This window comes from Coturnix japonica, chromosome 1 (genome assembly GCF_001577835.2).
Source record: "Coturnix japonica isolate 7356 chromosome 1, Coturnix japonica 2.1, whole genome shotgun sequence".
Classification (NCBI taxonomy): domain Eukaryota; kingdom Metazoa; phylum Chordata; class Aves; order Galliformes; family Phasianidae; genus Coturnix; species Coturnix japonica.
The window spans coordinates 79,499,284-79,522,607 of NC_029516.1; the positions used below are offsets into that span (position 1 = coordinate 79,499,284).

Sequence of the window (23,324 nt, forward strand, 5' to 3'; positions counted from 1 at the left end):
ATAGAAGGTTGGTGAAGAGCAAAGAAGGTCAATGTTATCTCCAAATGCTTCTTAGTAATTCAATTAAGTACACAAAATCTAGATGCTACTTTCTGAACTTAACAAATAAATGCATCTTTCTGCCATAGCTTAGCTGCTAAGTATTCCCTGCTGTTTTGCAGCAGGAATGATTCATGCTGCTTTCACAACTGGTTGTGACTGTTTAAGATAAATGATATGATCAGTCTACCAATAAGGACCTGTTGTATTTTAACCTTTCTTCTCCTACTGATTCCTGTGCAAGTACAACAACATAAGGCTCAACCACAAGTATTTACTGGGATTATAAATGCATCTTAAGAGATGTCCTCTGGCCTATAATCTCAATGACTAAAAGTAATGACAGTACTGTTACATGAGAAATCTGCTTAATACAATCTAATTTGCAAAAGAACTTTAAAATTCGATTCCCTTGTGATGTGGACCTATTTTTGGTAGCCATCCTGCTTCTCATCACCTATTCATATAAGGTGAATGAAAATGCTTCTGAATTATTTTCTGAATTTGGTATTTCTACATACTCTTTCTCAGCACCGAGTACAAGTTTTGTAGTAGTAAAAACATAACAAGCATAGTGTAACTAGTTTATGGGAGAGTCTAGAGCAGAAAATAATGAAGCAAAATCCAGGATAACGGTGATTTTATTTGGAAGATCTAACTTGCTTGCTGTGCATTTCTGTTAGAGCAGCAAATTCTCATCCACTGCTGCCTGATCAGTACCAAATAACATAAGGGATAGAGACATTATAGATTTGGGACTTAAGTTCTTTTACCACATACACATCTTTACAACACCATTATGGGCATTGCTGGTACTAAGAATGTCTCCTTGAATTTTGCCACTATAATGTTTACCTTGCTTTGAATCTTAGGTCCTTGATGTAGCCAGCAGAACGTCCTTGTTGGCTATTTTGAGGTTGCTGTAAACAACTGATAATAAGATTCATAGAACCATAGAATGGCTTGGGTTGGAATGGACCTGAATTATCATCAAACTCCAACCCCCTTGCCATAGGCAGGGCACAATGTCAGTGGATAGGTCAGAATTCCTATATAGCAAACTATGATAATTATTAACAAAAAATTTATTGGAGATTGCTTAACTTTCTCTTATAAACAAAAGCAAACTTTGGAATAATCTCTGCTTTGTAAATGTGTGATTTGTAATGAGAATAGTGCTAGTATCAATACATGTGACAAGCCTAGTTTACTCACTTTAAAGTCAGAATGAATGCAGCTGAAGGCTGCGCTTTCTTTCTTCAGGGATGACTGAGATTTAAATTAGTGTGATTGATTATTAATCCTTTTTCACAGAGGGAACTGTTTACATTAGCACAGGCTATGACTTCAGGCAGATTGGAATGTGTGGCTTTGAACAACTCTTGGAAAAGAAGAGTAGGTTAATCATTTGAAGCTCTGGCTTTTAACATGTGACACTGTTTTCTCTCTAATTTCAGCCTACAAAAGTTGCTTCCCTTATACTTACAAATGTCTTAATGGAAAATGCTTGCTGAAACCAAATCCTGAGTGTGATGGGAAAAGAGACTGCACAGATGGATCTGATGAAATGAACTGTGGTGTGGTAACAGTTACTTGAAAATTAGTTAAAGACATCACAAATGGAGTTAGGAATTGGATCTATTGTCAAGTATTACTGTATTAAAAGTTGATAGCATCAGATGTAGGTTTTAAAAATATTTCTGGTAACATTTGCATGAAAAAGGACATTTCAATTTTGTGCCTTCTCACTTTAAACTTACTGATCTATTCATTTCTATCTATTTATTTCAAGCAGTGAGGGTTTCCAGGTTGTTAAACTGGTAGATCTTGCTGCTTGTTTGATCTGAATAAAATGCAAAGACTCCTGGAGCAGTGTATATAAGTAGGGAAAGGAAAGATCTTAATCCAGGAAATCGTTGAAAACAGCTCAATTTAGGATTGCATTTAAATGGTTTTTAAGGGGGTTATTAACCTCTTGGGGAATCTGTAATGGAGGATAGGCAATGTGTGGTTTATTCCTTCGGCATTTTTCCAACTGTAAGAAAATACTTTTTTTTTCTTTTTTTTTTTTTTNTTTTTTTTTTTTTTTTTCTCCCCAGTGGCCTTCTGGTCTGTAAGTAAATGTTAATTTATGTATGCAGTGTAACGAAATAAAATGACTTTGTCTTTTCCTTTTCTACTTTTTCCTTTTACTTCTATTAGCTTGTGGAAGAAACCAGTTTAAGAAAAGCAGGATTGTTGGAGGTGAAGATGCACAGTCTGGAAAGTGGCCTTGGCAAGCAAGTTTACAAATTGCAGCACATGGCCATGTCTGTGGTGCGTCTGTTATTTCCAAGAGGTGGCTTGTATCTGCTGCCCATTGCTTTCTGGATTCTGATTCCATAAGGTATGGAAAAAATATGCTGTCATAGAGTTCTGCAATTTGAATTGATAATTTTGCAGTACTGATTTCAAATGTCTGTAGTAGGTATTCTGTGTTCTGATAAATTGAATAAGGTATAACTGTGATGTTATAAGTACACAAACTCTTGGTGTATTATGCATTCTCTGGAAGTCCCAAATAGCTGAAGTAACTTTTCTGCCTCTATCTCTAGTGGATCCTGCATAGTAAAATACACTGCTTTATTTTTGATAAATGCTCACCAGTGTTCAGTTTAGGTAGTGTAATCTGAAAATACATGCTTCCGATGTGTGACGACCAGGAGAGATTAGTAACACACTTCATGACTTCCAGAGCTCCATGGTTACAGTTTGAAAAACAGAAAGTCATACATTTTATTTTCAGTGATTGAAAGTATTCAGTCGCTGAGACTGAGATTGTCTGCATGACAATATACTAGATGTAATTTACGGTAAAAATTTCATAGCTTTTTTGTAAGATTATCTGGTACTTGTGCAACACATAGCACATGTTCAGACAAGACGGAGATAATATTTTTGCTTGTCAAGTACATTGCAGTTGTCTTGACGCAAGGTGTACATTAGTTCCAGTAGTATGACTGCATATTAGTTTTTGGGTTGGTGACAAATGTTTTGTATTCCTGTGCTCTACATTCAAGGCAAAACAATTGCCTTCATGCTAAGCGTTTTTACTAACCCACTAATTCCTACAGTGTTGCATACCATTTTGGAAAATGTGTTAATGCCCTCAGGAAAGAGACTATACTGAATAAAGGCTGTAAATACTTCAGAGACAGATACAGCAGTGCACTGCTTGTATCTGAGATGTAATCTAGCTTTTATTCAGCATGGAGAAGTTTGTTCAGAGAATTGCCCTGAGCTGTATACATATCTCAGTTATCCTTAATTAAGTAGATGACCTCTCTTTTCATACACAGAAACATGAATGTGTATGAGGATTTTTCCAGTTCTGTATGCTCTGGTGCATTTTGATTTGTCCTGAATTCTAGTATCTGAGGCCTAATGGTTTTATTCCATTATCAAATGATGTAATTACAGTCAGAGAATTCTCAGAATAGCTGTCCGTTTGTGTGTTGATTAGACTTTAATGCATGAGCTTTGGACAGTTTTGAAAACTGGTGACATGCAGTAATAAGTTATTGCTGTAGCTAAATAGCCACTTTCAAATTTAATTATCCAATCTGAACAAAGTAATTTTATAATTAAAACAGATGTGTTATTTAACAGAATTTTGACCAAGACCCCGAAGAACTATTGCTAGTGTGAGAATATGTTTTTGAGGCTTGCATGTCAGAACAGTTGACTTTGGCCTGTTTCCTGGCCCAGGAATGTCAAAAGCAATACAGACTTTTACCCAAGACAAGCGTTGTTGAAAGTATAAATGTGCTGATAACAGAGCTCTGAGAAACCCAGTGCTAATAGCTCAGTCTGGTTCTGCTTTGGTCATTGCACCAGGACTGACAATCTACCTGACCGTCTGTACCCCATTTTTATTACCTGAGATTTGTTCTAAGGCTATTTATGCAACAGATTTCTGGTGAGTTGGTTGAAGTTGATCTCTGCACCAAAAGAAAACACTACAGCCAACTGCATTACTGAGCAAAACTGCATGGTTTAGCATGGCATAGCATATGCCATTCTGTTTTCATCATACCTGAATAAAAGTCAGATTTGAAAGCATTGCTCTGCAGGGTGCTTTGCTTACTGAAAAGATGGCTGAAAAAAAGTGCTTTTCCAGGAATTGATCTTATAGCTCTGGATGTTATTACTGTCAAAAAGGTAATTTAAACCTTTTCTTAATGCCTTAGGAGGCATAGTAGAACATCTGTCTTCATAAGTGGTATTCTACTCCATTCATTTTATTTGATGAATCTCATCAAGTACCATACTGTTCCTAAAATGGAGTGAACAGGCACTGCATTGCTTTGTAATGGGTTGTTCTAAAAACATTCTCTTTACAGATACTCTGCTCCATCAAGGTGGAGAGCATACATGGGCTTACGCACTGTTAATGAAAAGAGCAATCATGTAGCTATGAGATCGATCAAAAGGATTATTGTCCACCCACAATATGACCAATCTGTCTCAGATTATGACATAGCCCTGTTAGAAATGGAGACACCCGTATTCTTCAGCGAGCTGGTACAGCCCATTTGTTTACCGAGCAGCTCTAGAGTATTTCTTTATGGAACTGTCTGCTATGTAACTGGTTGGGGAGCCATAAAAGAAAATAGTATGTTCATTTCCTGGATATGCTTCTTGCAAGTTTGACTTAATTTTAAATGTTAACAGTGAAATATTTATAGTCTTAAGAGAAATTTTTTCTGGTTTACATAATAGTTCTATTAAAAATTTGAAAATGTCCGAATTGCAAGGCCATAAATTCTGAATATACTTGTAGTGGGCAGTAAGTATCAATACACATAATCTGTATGGGGGCCAGAGACGATATCACAGATCACTGAAAAACAAATATGCTATGTTTACAAAAAACAAGCCCCTTTCCATCTTCATAGTTCCATTTAGCCAGTGAATAGGTCATAATCTATCTTCAAGTCAAGAAAACAGGAACTTGGAACTACAGAGTAGAAAGACTTTGTCTCTAAGGCTGTGGTTAAAAATATGGAGCCCCTGAAATAACTGCATGGGTTTGGGTGGGTTTGGGTTTTGTCTTTCTCTTAACAAAGGGTAAATTCATGTTTATCTCAGGAGTGCCAACTGCAGATCAGAGCAGCAAGCTGCAGGGAGGAGGCAGGAAAAAAAGCAAGCAGAATTATAGAGAGCCACAGAGGAGCCTGCAGGATCTTGGCCCCATCACACAGGAGCCAACTTTGAGACTTGAGTGTAGAGAGCTCCTCAGCATTGCATTAGTCTCCACTGTTGTGCTGAGATCAAACCCTTCACATCTGATCAGAAGCCATCTGCTGTGGTAGTGTTGGCTTTCCTAATATGCAAAAAATAATAAATAAATCTAAGATAACTACTTAATAGCCTGATAAGTTGCATATTTTATATATATATATATGTGTGTGTGTATATATATATATATACATATATATATATATATATATGTATATTTATGTATATGTATTTTTACATGATACCTTCTTATAATATCTTTTATCAAAATAATTTAGGTAATATTTAAAATCAATCTAAAGGTATGTGGGAAAAAAAAAACAACAACATATTTTTCTGTCTTGCCTATTTCATTCCCAACTCACCGAAAGAGCCTAATGAGTAAACAAAGTTCCATTCATCCAGATATTGAAAAAGTTCACTTTTCACATAGTGACTCACTATTGGACCAAAACATGACTGAGGATAGTAGTTTACAGCAACACCTTATGCCAGTGCTTTGGTATAGAATCAAGCTCCTAGTATGATTTGTGACTTACATGCGTGAGTTTCAGACTCCCTTTGCTTCCAGTTTAATTCCTTAGCTCCTTATCCATAAGTTAAAGGATGGGAAACAATGCAGGAATTTCCTTGGCTAGGCCATACACAACATTTAGAGAGAACCATAGTATAAATAACAACAAAAAACTTTGGGCACAATTTGAAAAGGCATTGAAAACTAGTTACATTCAGTGTTATGTTGTATTATTTTTTTATAATTTTATGACTTTTCACTACTTTCTGGCAGAAAAAGTTCATAAGAATAAAGACTGAAGCAGAAAGGGAATATTGGTGGTACATACAGACCTCTTTGTCTAAAGACGTCTGTGTAGGCAGCAGTGTTCAAAAGCTGAGGGCAGGCCACAGTTAAAAGAGAGAGGAATTTCCATCTATCAGTTGGGTGGAGTTTGAGTTTGGAGCATTACTCCTTCGTTTTGGCGTGTGGTTTCCACTGTAGACATCTGTACTACTGACATGTTTGCAACATTTGTTTTTTTTCTAGGTCATCTTGCCAGAACACTGCAGGAAGCTAGAGTGAGAATAATTAATCAAAGCATATGTAGCAAGCTGTACGATGATCTCATCACATCTCGCATGCTCTGTGCTGGGAACCTTAATGGTGGCACTGATGCATGCCAGGTAATCTGGGGCTGTTAAGAAACTGAAAATAAATGTTTACTTTCATTGGAAAACGTCAGAGTTTAGAGTAGTATTTTTGTTGCTCTTCTCCCGTCCTTAGTAGTAGGAGAGTGAGGTGTCCTGAATGCATGATTAATTTAACACAGCAATTAAAGGTCTTCAAAATAAGAAAGGGAAACTAGCATAAATAATATCTGAGACCTTGAGAAATTCGACTTCACAAGACAAGGAGTAAAATGGGTTGAAAACAATTTTTACGTCTCCAACAATTAATTTTCTTCTATAGAATCGTAGAAATATAGTAGCAGTGGCATAAGGATAAAGGGAATGAAGCTAAGAGTACCTGCACTTTTTGCTATTTATGATGATTTTTTTCCCCTTTTTTGATATCTGGGTGTTGGGATTGCAGCAGTCTGATGAGAAATGTACTGTTACAGTTGCAAACAAATATGTAATGCAGAAAGTAAATCTGGTAAATGCAATTGAAGTGCTGCCTCTTTGTTTCATATGTTTATTCATGCATATAACGAGTTTTGATTACATCATGGTATCACGAGTTATATGATCTAGTTTACTTGTGCACACAATCAGAAACTGTCCTTTGGACATACTTCAACTGCCTTAACTCTACCTTCTTTTTCTTCCTAGTTGTTTTACTGCTTGTGCTATTTATTTGTCTTTACTAAGATGAATATTCACTTTATGAAGTACAAACACAGTCATTTTTCCAGAGACTGTGGAAAGGGAGAAAAACATGTTACAGAATCTAGACAGTGGTAATTTGATATAACTTTTGTGTAATATATAGTTTTCTGTTTTAATATGATAGGGGATTATTTTAACAGTATATAGCTCTTAATGGGTCGAACTTCTTCATGCACAAAGTACTCTTTGTAGGATCCTCTTGTAGTCTCTAGGTTCTTAGTCAGTGAAGTATTATTTTTGTTAACTTAATGTTCCATTTATATATGATTTTGAACCTTAGAATTGTTTTGTTTAAATATGTTGTAATACCCTAAGGCTTGAAGTTCCTCCAAAACATGTGTTGCGTAAAACATGCCCTTAGATTTTTGGATGGACATTTTAACTGAATTTGTTATAGACCATACTTTTTAATCCAGTTTCCAATACAGTATGCTATGTTGTGTCCCAGAATGCTGGCTCTCTGGGTCTCTAACATTTTTGTTTGTAGCAGATTTATTATTTTTCTTCTGTCTCCAGCATATTTCCTGTGCAGTGCTTGAGATGAATGACATTGAACTTCAGGTAATTCCCACAAGCACCCTGAATATCCTTGTATTACAATTCAAGCCTCGTCAGCATCCTGATTTATTTTATTTCTTCATGGTCACATAACCTGTGTAGTACATTCGCAGCTTGTGTGAATTTTCCAAACAACTTTTGTCTTTAGCTGATGTGATAGTTACAGTGAGAAATAGTGTATATTCTTTCTAGCTTAGTTATCTTATCACTCTTGGGTGTTCTCTGGTTTTACATGGTTCCTCTTTCCAGGATCCTTCCTCTTTCTACCTTCACACAGCTCCTTCTGTCTCTCACAAGCAGCTGAATAACTAACTGGCCAGAATATATAGACTTCTTTCTCAAAAACTGCCTCTAGATCAGCCTCTTTGATAATCCAAATTGCCAGTATGACAGCACCCTGAGAGAGAGGATTAACTGTTCTGACTTCTTTATCAGAAGACAGTTTTGGTTCGTTGCCTGTCTATCATTGTTCCTTTCTGGTATGTGGCTTTCTTCTGGCCTCTTGCGTGTTTTAGCTCCAACTGGAGGCAGCAGAAAAACCCCAGGCTCAATTTGGAGGATGCTAACTGCCTTGTATACATCACAAGAATCTGAAGATATAAGCTGTATTTATAAACTGTTCAGAATTCTGTGAACTATCTGTTCAATGTAGGCATGCAGTGAAGGTCACAAAGCATTTTTTAGTCCAAACATGTTTTGTTTTTGTGCGCTAAACTAAACTGGAATCTTTAATTTTCTATACTGTACAGACCAGAATGTTCCCTTTGAGAAGCCAGCTCTTATTTGCATGTTCTGTGGAGTCTTTGTTCCTTTCCTTCACTCTATGAATGTGGCTGCAGACTTGAAAATGAAGCTGCTAATACCTAAACACACATTTCCTTGGTATTCTTCTGTTCCTGTTTAACACCATAAAGACTTTTGCTTTCAATCTGAAACAGATTATGGTCAACAGTAGTAGAGTTACCTCTTTCTATCCTTGTCTTTCCTTCTCCCCCATTCAGCTTATGATGAGTTGCTTTATGAATCCTGTAACAAGACACCAGCAGGGAGTAATTTTTCACTTTCCTCTTGCCTTTGTGTTGTGTTGCTTAGTGTGCTAATTCTATAAGTTAAAACAAACTGAATAAATTCAACATTTTACTGTGCTCTGTATGCATATGCTAATGGGTAAACTCCCTTTGTTTCAGGGAGATTCTGGAGGTCCCTTGGCCTGCACAGGAAAGGGAAATAGATGGTACCTTGCTGGCATTGTGAGCTGGGGTGAAGGATGTGCCCGACGCAATCGTCCTGGTGTATACACTAAGGTGACAGCACTTTATGACTGGATTCGTCAGAATACAAACTGATGTGCCAAAGAGAAAATGCAGGTCATCACCGTTACAAAAGCCTCTTCCTACGTTTTCATGTACATGAGAATGCTGCTGGCTGTTTCACTATGAAAGAAAGCACTGTCTTAATACAGAAATGATCATTTGTCATTCACTTAATGGCAACTGTTTGGATTCTGACCAGCTTCAAATAATTTCAGGGTCCTTATGGATTCATATGTCCTATTCCCTACCAGCAGAAACAGAGTTGCTATGTACCTTTGCGCAGGCATACAAGGATATTCATGCTCGCATCCCATATATACTGACATATATTCCCTTACTGATATTACAGGATTCTAAATGTGAGCAATTCCTCTGTTGTTGTTTTTGTTTGTTTGTTTTGTTTTTGGTGGGTTTCTTTTGTTGTTGTTGTTGGGTTTTTGTGTGTGTGTGTGTGTTTCAGTCTACAAATAATTTGATCAGTATGTCATACAGGTTTGAGATGAATTTGTGCTTCAGTTTTGCTGCCACTTCGTGGCTGCTCTTTCCTGAACTGTAACTTCTGGGCTGTCACAAATGTTATGATTTAAAAAAAAAAACAAAAACAACAACAAAAAAACAACCCTGTATTTTAATTAATTAAACTAAAGAAAACTGCATGTAAAAATGCATTGTGAATTATGCTTCTTTTTTTTTTTTAAGTTCTTAATAAAGACCTAATAAGCTATTGGTTCATCAGCAAAATGTCAGGAATTTAGAATACTGTCCCATTCCTATCACTAAAGGCTGTAAGTACATACTTGTGCATGTAACTGATTAAGATAAAACTGTATATTTGCCTTATTTAATGACTGTTAATACCAAGGCTATTTATTAATTCCCTTCTTTGATATTAGGCTGCGTTGAAATCATGAAAACCAGAATTATTTCTTTCATAAAAGAACTGGCAATCAGCTCTCAACGGTAACACACAATGGTGTGTAAGTTGGTTTGTATTCAAGATTTGACTATATTTTCTTCTTTTTCTCCACCTCCAAGCAGCTGAGGGCTTAATTAGCAGCCGCGTGGGAAGTGGTAGGTGGCAACTGTAGTGGAACGGTGACATTGGTCCCTGGGTCATAGAAGGCCAATGCTTCAGTGGGTGCCAGAGACTGGCATATCCACCTGCCTAAAATGAAAAGCTAGAGCTGCCTGAGGAGAGAAGGTACCACATGAGCAAAGCAGGCCAAAATGCACAGTGGCATTTTTCTGGGGGCATCTTGCAAGGAATCTGTTTCAGGACTATTGCTCTGCCAGGAAGCCTTTCTTGTTGAATCCAGTCTTCTAGTAAAAACAAGCAAAATCTTGCACTCTGAGACTCTCCTGATGAACCTGGACAGTTTCCTCAGTCTTTATTGCTTTCTTACCTTCTCTTTACACAGAGAAAATACTTGTAGTGTCTAATGTCTGCAATGTGTAACAAGTAGATTTTTCTCATCTCTGGCTCCAGCATGCTCTGTGTATTCTGGCATGCTTCTGGTGGGTTTGTGCTGCTTTCTTTGATGTCCTCAGTCTGCAGTGAAATGAGTTTCAAGGTAATGTTCTCTGTTTTGTCTCCTTTCCATGGCCAGAAGAAAGAGTTGTGCCCGTATGATGAAAAAATATTAAGAGGTTCTTGGTCTCAGTGAAAGTAGAGGAAATGACACCTACACTTCTATCATAAGATCACTCTTTCAATCTTAGTAGTATCTAGCTTCAAAAACGATAATCTGTTGATGAGACTATAAGCCAAATCTCACTGATCTGAAGATTCTAATGCTGCTTATGATATTTCATAATTCTGGCATTCAGTTTAATAAAGGATCTGTTTGCATTTTCTAGAGGGTACTATAATCATGCTGCATATTTGGAAGTGTTTAGCTTTTAAAACAGGTGAAAAAGATGAAGCTGTCTGCTTGAATGTCAGTCCTTTCAGGTCACAGCATGTTTTTTTTCTAAAGTACATAAATATGTGGTTATTGTTTAGCCACTGATCTTTGGGAAAATGTGAGAATGAGTTAGTACTGCAATTTTCACACAGTGTGCTTCCTGTGTCTAACAGGGATGCTGCTTCTCCATCCTTTCTTTCTGTGGTTTTGGGCATTCCCCTTGCTGCTACCCCTGCAGCAATTCTTGTGTCAAGCTTCTTACGTAAACTATATTCAAACTATACTCTGTAGGAGTTTTAGGTAACTATAAAACATAAGTCATTCACTTCTTCTTTTTCAATAAACACGTGATAAAAACGTAAGTGTATATGTTTCCTTCATTTGGTTGTGCCTTTGAAATTCTAAAACTCGGATACGGTCACAAGTGCATTTGTACTTTGAAGTTTACATTTTCGGTAAAGCTAAGCCAAACCTGCCTGCATTACAAAAGCATGCATTTAAAGGCATTTATTTATTTTCCTTATTTAGAAACAGCAGTTGTCTTCACTTCAGAATGAAATAGCTTTCCTGCTGTTCAGTCTGAGATAAGAGCCTAGGCCAGAAGGTTCAGATCAGTTCTTAACTTCCTGTTTTATTTAAGAATTGGCAGTTCCATGTTTCAGAAGGGTCAGTTGCTTCACTGGAAAGAGGAAAAAAAAGACACTAAGTGTGAAAGTTAGATCACCCAGACAACAGAAATAAAGGAGTTCATACAGAGTTCCTTCAGAAGGGTGGAATAAATGGACTTTGGCATTTACAGACTGAGATCCATAATCATTAACTCACTTGACATAGGAAAAAAGTTGCCAGAGAGGTCTTAATACATGAGTGGAAATCAAGTATGCAAACCCAGTTTTCAGCAGGAATACTGAGAACCAGCAGGTAAATACCTTTCTAGTGAAGATCCCAAGTGAATTCCTATGGATTCAGATACCTGTTTTGATCTTGATGGCTGTTCAGCTTCATCCTCAGTACTCCAGTCTTTTAAATATTCTCCATGGAACTTGTGTTTGTTTTTGTTTGCTGATTTAAACCAAGCCTTATGCTCAGCTCCACAGAATGCCTTTGCCTGGATGACTGCCCCATGACTTCAGCAATCCAAACCTCCTTGGGAATACACTAAGCATAGTAGCCAGAAGAGTTGCACAATGAGAAAATCTGAGGGAGAAAAACCTATCCTCAGAGTTTGGCAGGGAGAAGAAGGAGTGGTGCTGTGAGTGGATATTCCAGCAGAAAGAGACTTTGCTCCCTTTTTAATGAGCTGTCCTCTCTTCTGAGGCTGGAGTGTGAGCATCCTTTTGATCAAAAGTAAGAGGAGTGCTCTGTGGCAAGGAAGAAGAAACCCAAGGAAGGAATTAAAACAAGAGAAATAAGAGGAGGTAGGATGAAGAATACTGAATGGGTGGGAGGGAGGGAGAGGGGGAAATAAGCCCCTGGCTACAGTAATTGTTTTATTTCTTGTGGCAATCTAGTGTAGAACAAATCTCAGTTCACACAATGATTTGCTTTGTAAAACCCTGAAGGGCACAAGATAAAATAGAAGGCCACCCCCCTTCTTTTCTTCAGATTTGTTCTTCTTTTTACATGGAATTGAATTCTCAACTTCTCGTGTTTACACTCCACAGTATGCGAATAGACATAAACTCTTCTTTGGCGCCTGACATGATTTCAAGCTTCAGAACAGCTAGAGAGGACAATTACCAGCACAAAGCTAAGAAGTGTTCAGTTCCAAATAGGCTGTACTGGGAGACTAAAATTGGAAGCATTAATGGAAGATGTAATCTCTCTTCGTAGTTCAGCAGAACCACAAGTGATGTGATATTTTCCTTGGTTTGTGCTGTCGAGAACCACATCTGCTTGTCTGTATTTTACTGTTTCAGCTGAAAGCAGCAAGGAAAGCAATCCAGTTGCTTTCAAAATCACTTCAGCAAATGACAGCACTGCCGAGGGTTAGTCACCTGCTTGTGCTTGTCAAGGGCTGGTACGGTAAGGCAGACAAACTGGAAAGCCTAGTCTTGCACAGTGGAGTTGTGGAGACAGGCGAATCGATACTTCCTCTCCCTCCCTTTCTTACTTGGCTTGTGCAGATGATGTTATTTGTCTTTCCAAGGATTTCCCCTTACTTACTGACGTTTTGAGATTGCTCCTGTAAGAACTATCCCAGCTCTCTCACTGTTACAGTCTCCAGCTTCATACCAGAACTGCTACTGACATAATTGCAGCTGAAACCAGAAGGAAATGAGCTGGCTCCGTGCTTGCTACAGGGACAGAGGTCCTCACACAGGAACAGAAGCTATGAAAAGGCAAAGCTCTGATGGGGAGCATGAGGTTATTGAATTGCAAGGAGTTAATGGGGAGGAAAGTACAGCTGATCATAAGAAGCCTCTAAATTCTCAAGTACCTACAACGAGCAAGGTAGGAAATTCAGTTGCTCATCTGATGCTTGTGGAGCTGCTGGGGAAATACCACACAATGAGAGAAGCGGCATTTCATAGAAACATCATGTAGGGGCTGTTTAATTTGTTTGGAGAAACGGTTCTCGCTTGAAAACAAAGGCTGAAAGTGTGTAAAATGTATTTATTTCATTTTGCTCAATGAAACATGCTAGTGTAGAAGTCAGATATTGAGCATTATTATTTTTCGGTGCTGTTAGCCTGTGAGTTTTATCTTAGGAAACAAAAATTGTACTTGGTTTTCTAAGTTTTGCTTTCTGTTTTCATGTGTTGCCAGTGGGATTGGGCTTGAAACTAGAAGGAAGAAATGCTGAAACACATTAATAACAGGCGTTCTGAAGGAACAAATTGATCTGAAAACGGTGCTGTCAAAGCGAGAGTAAGATGCCCCGCAGTAAAGTTTGTAAACTGTGCTGGATTCTCCCTCTTTGATCTTTGAGCAATTTGTGGTTGCTGACATTTGGTAATTTATATAAGAATGCCCCAACATCTCAATTAAGAGTAGTGCTTGAGTCCCGGGGTAGCTGGTGCCCAGAATTTAGCTTCAAGCTATGGGACAGTCTAACGCTGGCAGATGAGCGGTGTTTACTCACAAAAATTCTCATTACTTATTTAAGCACAGAGGGAAAATGTGTGGCAGAGATTCCACATTTCTGTGTGGGCAGATCTTCTGGAACAGATGAGCCCACCTGAGATCTCGGCAGCATTAGTCACGCTGTCTCTCCCTTCCTGCTCCTGGCTAGCTTTCCTTTTTTGAGCTCCACTCATCATTTCAGTGCTGATCTGTGCCATTAAACAAACAGCTCAATTTCTTATACCATATAGGGGGCCAGTTCATTCTTTTCTGTTTGGGTGAGCTGAACCAGCCTGCTACAGGATCAGGCAACATCTGTGAAGGTTTAAAGAGGAATAGGAGAAAGGTGGAGGAGGGAGGCTCAGCTGCCTTGAGAAACTGCCTTGAGTTTCTGTTCAGCCTTCCCCTCCCCAGAAATGTGTTTTCATCTGGGCTCTTTCTGCTGATTCTGGGATTGGATTTCCTATCCCATGGGAAATACTGTAAAATTATTACACACTGCTTCCTGCTCAAGCAGCAGATTAATCACAATGGCCCTGCCCGTCTGGGAGAAATTTTTTTCTGTTGCTTCTTCCTGTGACGTTTATGGGCAATGTCCACGTGGGTGCTGGCCCTGCTGATGAGACACCGTCACAGAGGTGAATGTCCATTTGACATCAACCCAGTTTACAGTGCTTGATTAGCAATTAATCTTTTGGGGTGGCCTGAATATGTGGCTTGTGTTCTAGGTGGGAGTTTGATAACTGTCTTGACTGATTATATGAAGCTGATTTCATCAGTGTAGCACTAGACAATAGTTACCAATTTGTTTGGTTTTTTTCAGATAAAATTATATACTAGTGTCAGGTATTAAACTGAAGGTTGGCTCTTCTAATGCATTTTTTAAAAAATGAAAAAAAAGCCCTGTGTTTATACATGACCACTTGACTGTGTGCTTTAAGAGAAACTACATTAAGCCAGTTACTCTTCATTCCCCACAAAAGTGAAGTTCCCCATGGGAGGTGTCTGTAGAGGACACTTTCTGTTTGTCTACCCCAGCTCCTGGGGAGCTCAGGTAAGCTCTTTCTGGGGATCTTTCCTCTCTCCCCCGGTGCAACTGCTGTTCCAGTGAAGTTTTAAGCCAGCTAGTGAATAACAATTCATTTCATTAAAAAGTACTCTGTCATGCTAGGTTCTTAGAAAGTTCAAAAGGTGAAGGAAAGGAAACTAGATTAATGCCACCAGTGAGCAGCTACTTCCTGCCAATCTACTTATGTGTATCTCAGACAACCCATAACACATGCTTTGCCACATTTGGTGCCAAAGATGAAAAGACATGGAGTTCATAGGTTTACAATAAATGAGGAGAAAGATAAACAAAAAGGAAAGCATGGTTTTCTTACACATTCATGCTCTTCATTCAAATTTCTGTCTGTGGAACAAATTAGTTGGCATTTATTTGTTTTATTATGTCAGCTAAGCTTGTTTTTTAATGTTAGTACAGCTGGGTTAGCTAATAACCTTCTCTTAAATCTTAGTAAATTTAAATGAAATGTAGGTATTGTCCTTTCATTCCTACATGAACATGCATGCAAATGCAATTTGTATGAAAGTAATTTCCTTGTCATCCAGAACAAGTGAGATTTGTAATAATCTTTAAGTCTACTCAATTGCTTCCCAGTATTTAATCTTTTAAATGAAAGGGAATTAGCTTTTAAAGTCTTAATTACTCTAGTGGTTTTTAATGCAATAATATCTAATGAATAGCATCTCACTTGCTTTGAGTGCTGGCATCCAAGAGCTATGCAGGCTAATAACATCAACATCACAGAGGCGAATTATTTTGGAAGTTCCTCCAGACACGTTTTTAGCTGGGAGACATGGCACACTTTAAAAGGACAGCCTGGGGGGCGCACACATCAAAATGATGTAGCTGACCAAAATTGGAAGCAGTTAAAGAACCTTTGTAGCATCTCAGCTTTCTGAGCATTTCAAGAATTGGAAACTGAACAAATGGGGAATATTATGTCTCTCAGGAAGTAGCCTGCAGGTCTGTCTTCCCTCTTGCACCAGTACTTAATATAATAAGTACTTGATATAGTGAATTACTTACAACAAGACTCTTATTTATATTCTTGATTTATTTTTTATTTTTTTGCATATGTGTGTGTGTTTCTATATGTGACTGAAGAGACATGCTTACATGTTCTTCCCACCTTATTTCATTAATGAAAATTCCCTTTCCTTTTGTAATTAGGAGAGGGATCAGTGGAAATCATGCAGGAAGACCATTTTCTGGAGGTGTAAACTATGGATGGTTTTAACTACAATTTTTGTTGGCTTGTTCCTGGTCATTCTCATCAGTCTAGCTCTATATTCTAGTAAGTACCTTAATCTTGGCTTGTTCTCTAATAAAAATGAGCACTATGTACAATCTAATAAAAATATTAATTGAATGGCAGCATCTTTTCAACTCCTACTGAAAACTGCACTGGAGATGTGGGTGCCGATTGCAGAAGGTGGTGTTTTGAGTAGAACAAGTGAAGGCTTTTAATTGAGCAGGCAACTTGCAACCTGTTGGTATGTCTGCTCTTGTAGCTAAGTGAGATAGCATTACTAGAGCAGAGTGAAAGCTATGGTAGAAATGATGCAGGTAACACGGCAGCAAGGGCAATGGATCATTCACCTCTTCTCGTGTGATTCTGTCAGGCTCCCAGAGCAGATAGCTGTCATTGATGGGGTGGGTCACTGTCCTCTGGGTGTTGTCACTTTCCTTCAGGTGGCTCACGCTTTCTTTCTGTCACTCCAACCTAGTCATTACCTAGCAAGTTTGTGTGAAAGCCACCTTGGAGAAAGCCAGAAGGTTGTTGCTTTTTCCCCAATAATTCAGCTAACTGGAACTTTTCTTACCCTTTCTATCTCCTTTTGGATATTAGATGTTTACACAGATGAAGATGATTATTGGTATTCAGATACACTGCTACAGAATTATCACAATTTTTCTGGAAAGTTCAACTTACTGTGTGGTCTTCCACATCTTTTTTCTGAAGACATTACTAAGAGGGTACGTGTTGATGTGCTTCTTGGCAAAGCAAATTTTCCTTACATAGGCTCAGCGTTTTTCCTTTTAAGAGCTTTCTGTTTCTCTGTGTAGCAACTCAGCTATTTATAAGTCCACATAATTTGTTAAATCTGGAATTACATTTTTGTAAAGAAAAACTGGCTGCTTTTTTCAGCAGTGTGTGGAGACAGGACAAGGGGAAACAGACAGAAACTGGAGCATAGGAAGTTCCACATGAATGTGCTCAAGAACTTCTTTATGGTGAGGGTGACGGAGCACTGGAACAGGCTGCCCAGGGGGGTTGTGGAGTCTCCTTCTCTGGAGATATTCAAGACCCGCCTGGACGCCTACCTGTGTGACATGGTGTAGGGAGCCTGCTTTGGCAGGGGGGTTGGACTCGATGATCTCTGGAGGTCCCTTCCAACCCCTGTGATTCTGTGATCACTTAAGCATTTGTTGCATTTGCCAGGGCATGAGGGGAAAAAAAACAAAAACAAAAACAAAAAAAACCACAAAAAAGAAAGCCTGTTTTTTACAAATCTATTCTTACTTCATATTTGAGTAATAATTGAGATATAATCTTCACTGTTTTTCATTGAACAATTGAATACTTCAGATAAGGAGAGGCCTGTAGAGGTCTTATAGCTTAGTGCCAGATTTGCATCGCATTCTCCTGTGAGTGCATAATGCCATTCTGAGTTTATATTTGCCATTTACACTGAGCCTTTACTGACTGAGTTGTGGCTGAAGAGAGGCATGGCAATACCGGTTTAGAAGTACTGTGGAATGGGAGTCTCAGTTGGGACACCTTTCCCTCTGCCAAGTTAGAATAGAAGGGCTTTTTGCCACTAATAAGAACCCAAGCCAAACAACATAAATTGCTCCTGGCATCATGAGCACATACTTTTAGTTCACCCTGAATGCCTTCCTTTGTGCTAAGGTAATACAATAATCACTCAAACGCACAGATTAACTTGTCTGTCAAGCTTAAATGGAATGTGTACAGATTCCAGGGCAGATATTTGCAGATATTTGACCTTCAGCACCTGTGTTTATGCCCCTTAAAACGCCTTTATAAGAATGATTCATTGTACCGTCTTTTATGTGGAAGAGAGAAATTGAGGGGAAGAAATACCTTTTTAAATTTAATTCTTTTCTTTTTTCACTTTAAGATAACAGATGTCTACAGCTCATCTCCAGCTCTAGGACGCTACTTTAGGTCTGCTAAAGTAGATTATTCCAGGTAAGCGATTTCTATTACCAAAATTATCAGAAACTTACAAACTTTTGATGAAATGTTTACGTATGTAAATATGCATAACATCTGAATCTGTGAAAAACAGAACGTTTTGGTGAGAGTGATAAATATAGGTAGTGAAAAATTGATAAAGGATCCTCTGGTGTACAGTCCTACTAGTAATACATAATGACAGTAGTATTTTGTTACTGATTAGTATCTTCTCTGCTATCTTCGATCCCAAGTGCAGTCCATAACAAGCTTCTTCTTATTAAGAAGAAAATGAGCTACTGGAACCACCTGAGAGCAAATGGATTAGATAGCCTTAAATAAATACAAGCTCAATGGGAAGCCTTCTTAGTTCTTCTTTGTTGTCAAAAAAAAACAAAAAACCAAAAAAAAAACCAAAACAAAATACTAAATGCAGCAGGAACATACAATCAGTGAAAGCCAAAGCAGTAGTAGCCCATTGATGTTTTGATGGGACCATTTTTTCCCCAGTTTACTTTGAGTGCTGGGAGCAAATTCAGACCAGCAGCACATTGGAGTCTGGAGGAGCAGGAGCGAGAGGCAGGGCAGGCAAGCATGATGGAAACTGGGTTAGTGTCTGTGGTCGTTGGTTATACATGACAGAGAAGCTCAGCCACTGGAGAGTCATGGGCTCGGAGGAATAGTAGTGGTGGGAAGCAGGGGAAAAGAACACAGGCTTGCCTTGCAAGGCAAAAGAAAGCTTCAAGCTGGAATAGAGAGGGGATCTTACCTTCAGCAGAAGCTCACACTGAAGGAAGGCTGAGGAGTTCATTGTGTTTTAGACACTCATGTTTTAAGCTATGAAAGTTCCACAGGAGTGAAACTAAGAAGTTGCAGGATAAATGGGGCTGGAAAGCTCAGCTGTAGTGTGATCCTCTGATGGAGTAGCAGTGTGGCAAGTGCAATTGAATCCAGAGGACTTCTGAAAATGCAGCAATGTAAAGTGGATAAGGAAAAAACTTTTTCTGCAGGTCTTTAGATAAGTTGTGTGCCAGATGTTGCAGCAAATCTCCCCTTATCATTATGTATTTGTTAGGCACAAATGCTGAAAGCCTCATCCTCACATGTCTAATTGCCCTTTGTGCATTGGAAAACCTGCCTCACGTATGTGCCCAGTTTCCATTAATGTCAAGAACTGCTTGGAGAAGAGAGGGGGAAAAAGAGACAGGATGCTTTGGTGGCAGGTTTTATTTCCCTTTCTTTTTTTTTTTTTTTTTTTTTTTTTTTTAAATATTTTTCTTTAGAAAAAAAGTTTAAAGAAGAAATTTGTGCCAACTTTGTGAGATGTCAGCCTCCTCGAGGAAGAAAGGATTCATTGGTGACTCACAGGCATTCATTCTTGGCTTTCTGTTTTTCAGTAATGAAAGCTCCACTGTATTTTACCAAACTGATTCCTTGTACCACCATCAACAGAGGGGTTTGTGGAGAATGTAATGAACCCAGACTTTATAAGGAGTGTTCTACTTCAAAATATTTATGATGAAGAAGATACTTCTAATCCCGGGCCATCTGAATGTACCAGGTTAAAGCTTGACCCAGCTTCTCTCACATCAACATGTAAGTACTGTACTTTAGAGGAAGTGTTTACAAAGAGCACAATTATTTACTTGAAAGGAGGGACATCTTTCTGGAAAGATGGTGAGATTTATTAGTTAATGTTTTGCACAACTTTGTAAAATACTCTCTTTACAAGAAAGTCTTGTTATGCTTAGCTTATAAACTGGAATTCTTTATTTGGTCCTGTAATGAGAAATTGGGTAGTGATGAGGATGCTTGGCTACAGAATCCAACCAAATTCTTCTGATCCCCTCTAGCATTTAATGCACATAGCATACCAAAAATCCACTGTAACAATACAAAAAGGGGCAGGAACGAATACTTTGAAATATCTAACTACAATTAGTGTTAATGATGTGTTATTTTTACTTTCAGGAAAATAATGGACAGACTCCTCATCATCCTTACCTCCTAGAAGAGGTGGTCTTCTACTGTCTAGTAGTGATCTCAGGTTAAAGAGTCATTCGACAGGTGGAAACACTTCTAAAGATGTTATTCTTTAAATGAAAATGTCGTTATTGGTATGAGAGTGTTTTACTCCTAGAACATTGCTACCTCCTTTATTTTTGTGTGGAATTAATGGTAAAGCTTCAATTGTGTGAAAGTAATATTTTGCTTGAACAGGGCTCTGTTGGCTTCTAAATCTCTAATTTTTTTTCTTTCTTTCTTTTCTTTCTTTCTTTCTTCTTTCTTTCTTATCTTTCTTTCTTTCTTCTTTCTTTTTTCGTTTTCTTTCTTTCTTTTCTTTCTTTTATTTATTTTTTTTTTTTCTTTTCTTTTCTTTTCTTTTTTTTTTTTCTTTTTTTTTTTTTTTAAATGTTGTTTTAAATGATTATGGATTCCTCAAATGATCTCCTAAGGCAAACGGCTCCTTTCTTCTGCTCCTGGCTTATTCAAAATTATCTGCGCAACCTCATCCTTGATGCTCGTATTCACCCATGCTCATCTCTTTTCCTTTTCTTCTCTGCCAGCTTCACCTGCCATATCTCCCCAGTGCTTCTTCCTCCTAAAGCAATCTAAAACTTAAATATGCTTTCTATTTTCTTTAATTACGTGCAAAACTTTCTTCTTAGGTGAGTTAGTACTCACATCATCCCCTTGTTCATCCTATAGTCTTCCCAAGGAAGGGTCTGCTCTGTTTTTCTCTTCTGTAGTGTGAAATAAAAATGAAGAAGGAAGAAGCATTGGGAAGACAACCCTAATGCATCTGAATGCTGCAGCAATCTTTCAAGGGTCAAATTGGCTGTGTGCTTTAGTAATTAGTTACTGGTTCTTGTGAAAAGACATCCACTGGATTCACATCTCTGAATTCAACGGAAAATTAGTCTCTGCTCTACTTATACCTCCTGCTGCAGCAGTGATGGGGGAAAAAAACTACAACAAAAAACCACAAAAACCACGAGTACAAGTAAACAAATGCAAAATACTTACCTTAACAAGGCACTGACAGTTGTCCTTGATAACATGAGATCATATGGGAGAGACAACTGTCAAGAGGAAGATGCTGAGGCAGATGATGTAGGCCAGTGCAGTGTGAGAGTTACAGCCAGTAACTGGCTATAACACGAAAGCTAAAAGTTAAAGCTTAACTTCATGAAGAATGTGATAGATCCACTACCATGTTAGTGAAGGATAACTTTTTGTCACTTACAAATGTTTGTAGCCAGTATAAATATTAGTACTGTTGCATACATAAATTTATTTTAAGGAACATTTTGTATTGTGAAGAATACTTTATGGAAAATATTCTTTCTGTTTTTCTATTGTTACTAGTTTATTTAAAGAGCAAACTGAGAATTATACTATGCATTAAATTATTTATTTTTACTCTAAAAGTGATCATTTTCATTCTTTGGCATTCTTTCAGCATTTTGAGTTGAGAAATAGCAATGGGAATTCTGAATGCTGAGAGAAGTATGAAGAGTCTGTTTGACACAGCCATGCACTCGAATGATTGTTCTAATTTTATCTGAGCTTGGGCATGGGGGATGGTCTAGAGCAAATTAGGATGTCACTAAGCTCACATCTGTGATTAATTCTGACTCCATCGTGACTTGCAAAATGTAGCAGTGGCTATAAGTACTGTAATTTCTCTCTTCTTGCCTCATTTGATGAAATGGTATGATTGTGTATTTAGGGCTATTATGTCTATACATGTATCTAAAAAACAACAGCAACAACAAAAACAGATCTACAGATATACAAATGTTGCCCATTAATATCCTATTCAGCATACAATTAAAAGAGATACTCTTAATTCATCGTTTGCATAGTTTATTCCAAAGGATAAAATTCATAGTTTGCATAGTTTACCCCAAAAGCAACAGCCTATGGAAATAACAGCAGCAGCAAGGAAATAGTTTGCCTTTGAGATGCTGCTTGATTTTATCGCTCTTACTGCTTCAGGTGACTGAACGTGCCAACATTTCTTTATCTTGATTCTCTTTCAAAGAACAACAAAAAATAATAATCACTTATTTATGAAGACACCTCCATGCACATTAAGAATTAATGAGGAGAAACAAGAAACTGCAAAGCATTCATTTTTTTCCCCCTCTGCTCCAGTACTTTTACCTACGCAATTCAAAGGGAAAAAAGCAGCAAAGTTGTAGCAAGATGTAGGGCTACTAAGATGATCAAATGGCTGAAGCACCTCCTATGAAAAAAGCTTGAGGGTACTGGGCTCATTTAGCTTGGAGAAGAGAAAGCTCCAGGGAGACCTCATTGTGGCCTTCCAATACTTGAAGGGAGCCTATAAACAGGAGGGGGAACAGCTGTTTATGAGGCTAAACAGGGATAGGACAAGGGGAAATGGTTTTAAACTAAGACAAAGGAGGTTAGATATTAAGAGGAAGTTTTTCACACAGAAGGTGGTGATTCACTGGAACAGGTTGCCCAAGGAGGTTGTGGATGCCCCATCCTTGGAGGCATTCCAAGACCAGGCTGGATGTGGCTCTGGGCAGCCTGGTCTGGTGTTTGGCGACCCTGCACATAGCAGGGAGGCTGAAAGTAGATAAGCATTGTGGTCCTTTTCAACCCAGGCAATTCAATGATTCTATGATTCCACAGAAGGTATCCAACTTTACAGCATGTCTCCAGACCTTCTTTGAACTGTAACTGAAGGAAATGCCAAAAAAAAAAAAAAAAAAAAAAGACAGCTAATCATATCTGATTTACCTCTTCAAGGTAAATTGATAATTCAAAAGAAAATAATCAGATGATATAATGAATACCTTATCCATTAGGATCAGGATAGTATGAAAACATTTCATCAAGTTTGGTAATTTGGGTACAAAGAAAGATTTTATATCAGGAAAACTGCACAACATTTTTTTTCAAAATGTTTTAATACAAAAACAGGGAAAAAAACCAAAACCGCATGCATAAGCAAGAACATTAGCACATACATAATCACT

At 38.0% G+C, this 23,324-nt stretch overlaps 1 protein-coding gene across 1 annotated transcript in view; it reads left to right on the forward strand.

The window, feature by feature from the left end:
• LOC107321271 (transmembrane protease serine 7-like) overlaps positions 1-23,324 on the forward strand; it is a 44,372-nt gene that overhangs the window by 11,107 nt on the left and 9,941 nt on the right. The window contains exons 13-23 of the mRNA XM_032448060.1: positions 1,497-1,616; positions 2,242-2,425; positions 4,422-4,693; positions 6,362-6,498; positions 8,949-12,396; positions 13,199-13,432; positions 16,281-16,404; positions 16,960-17,087; positions 18,257-18,327; positions 19,710-19,908; positions 20,284-20,429. Coding sequence (XP_032303951.1) covers positions 1,497-1,616; positions 2,242-2,425; positions 4,422-4,693; positions 6,362-6,498; positions 8,949-9,107 — 872 coding nt within the window. The 3' untranslated portion in view covers positions 9,108-12,396; positions 13,199-13,432; positions 16,281-16,404; ... (2 more) ...; positions 19,710-19,908; positions 20,284-20,429. The remainder of the gene's footprint in view (positions 1-1,496; positions 1,617-2,241; positions 2,426-4,421; positions 4,694-6,361; positions 6,499-8,948; positions 12,397-13,198; positions 13,433-16,280; positions 16,405-16,959; positions 17,088-18,256; positions 18,328-19,709; positions 19,909-20,283; positions 20,430-23,324) is intronic.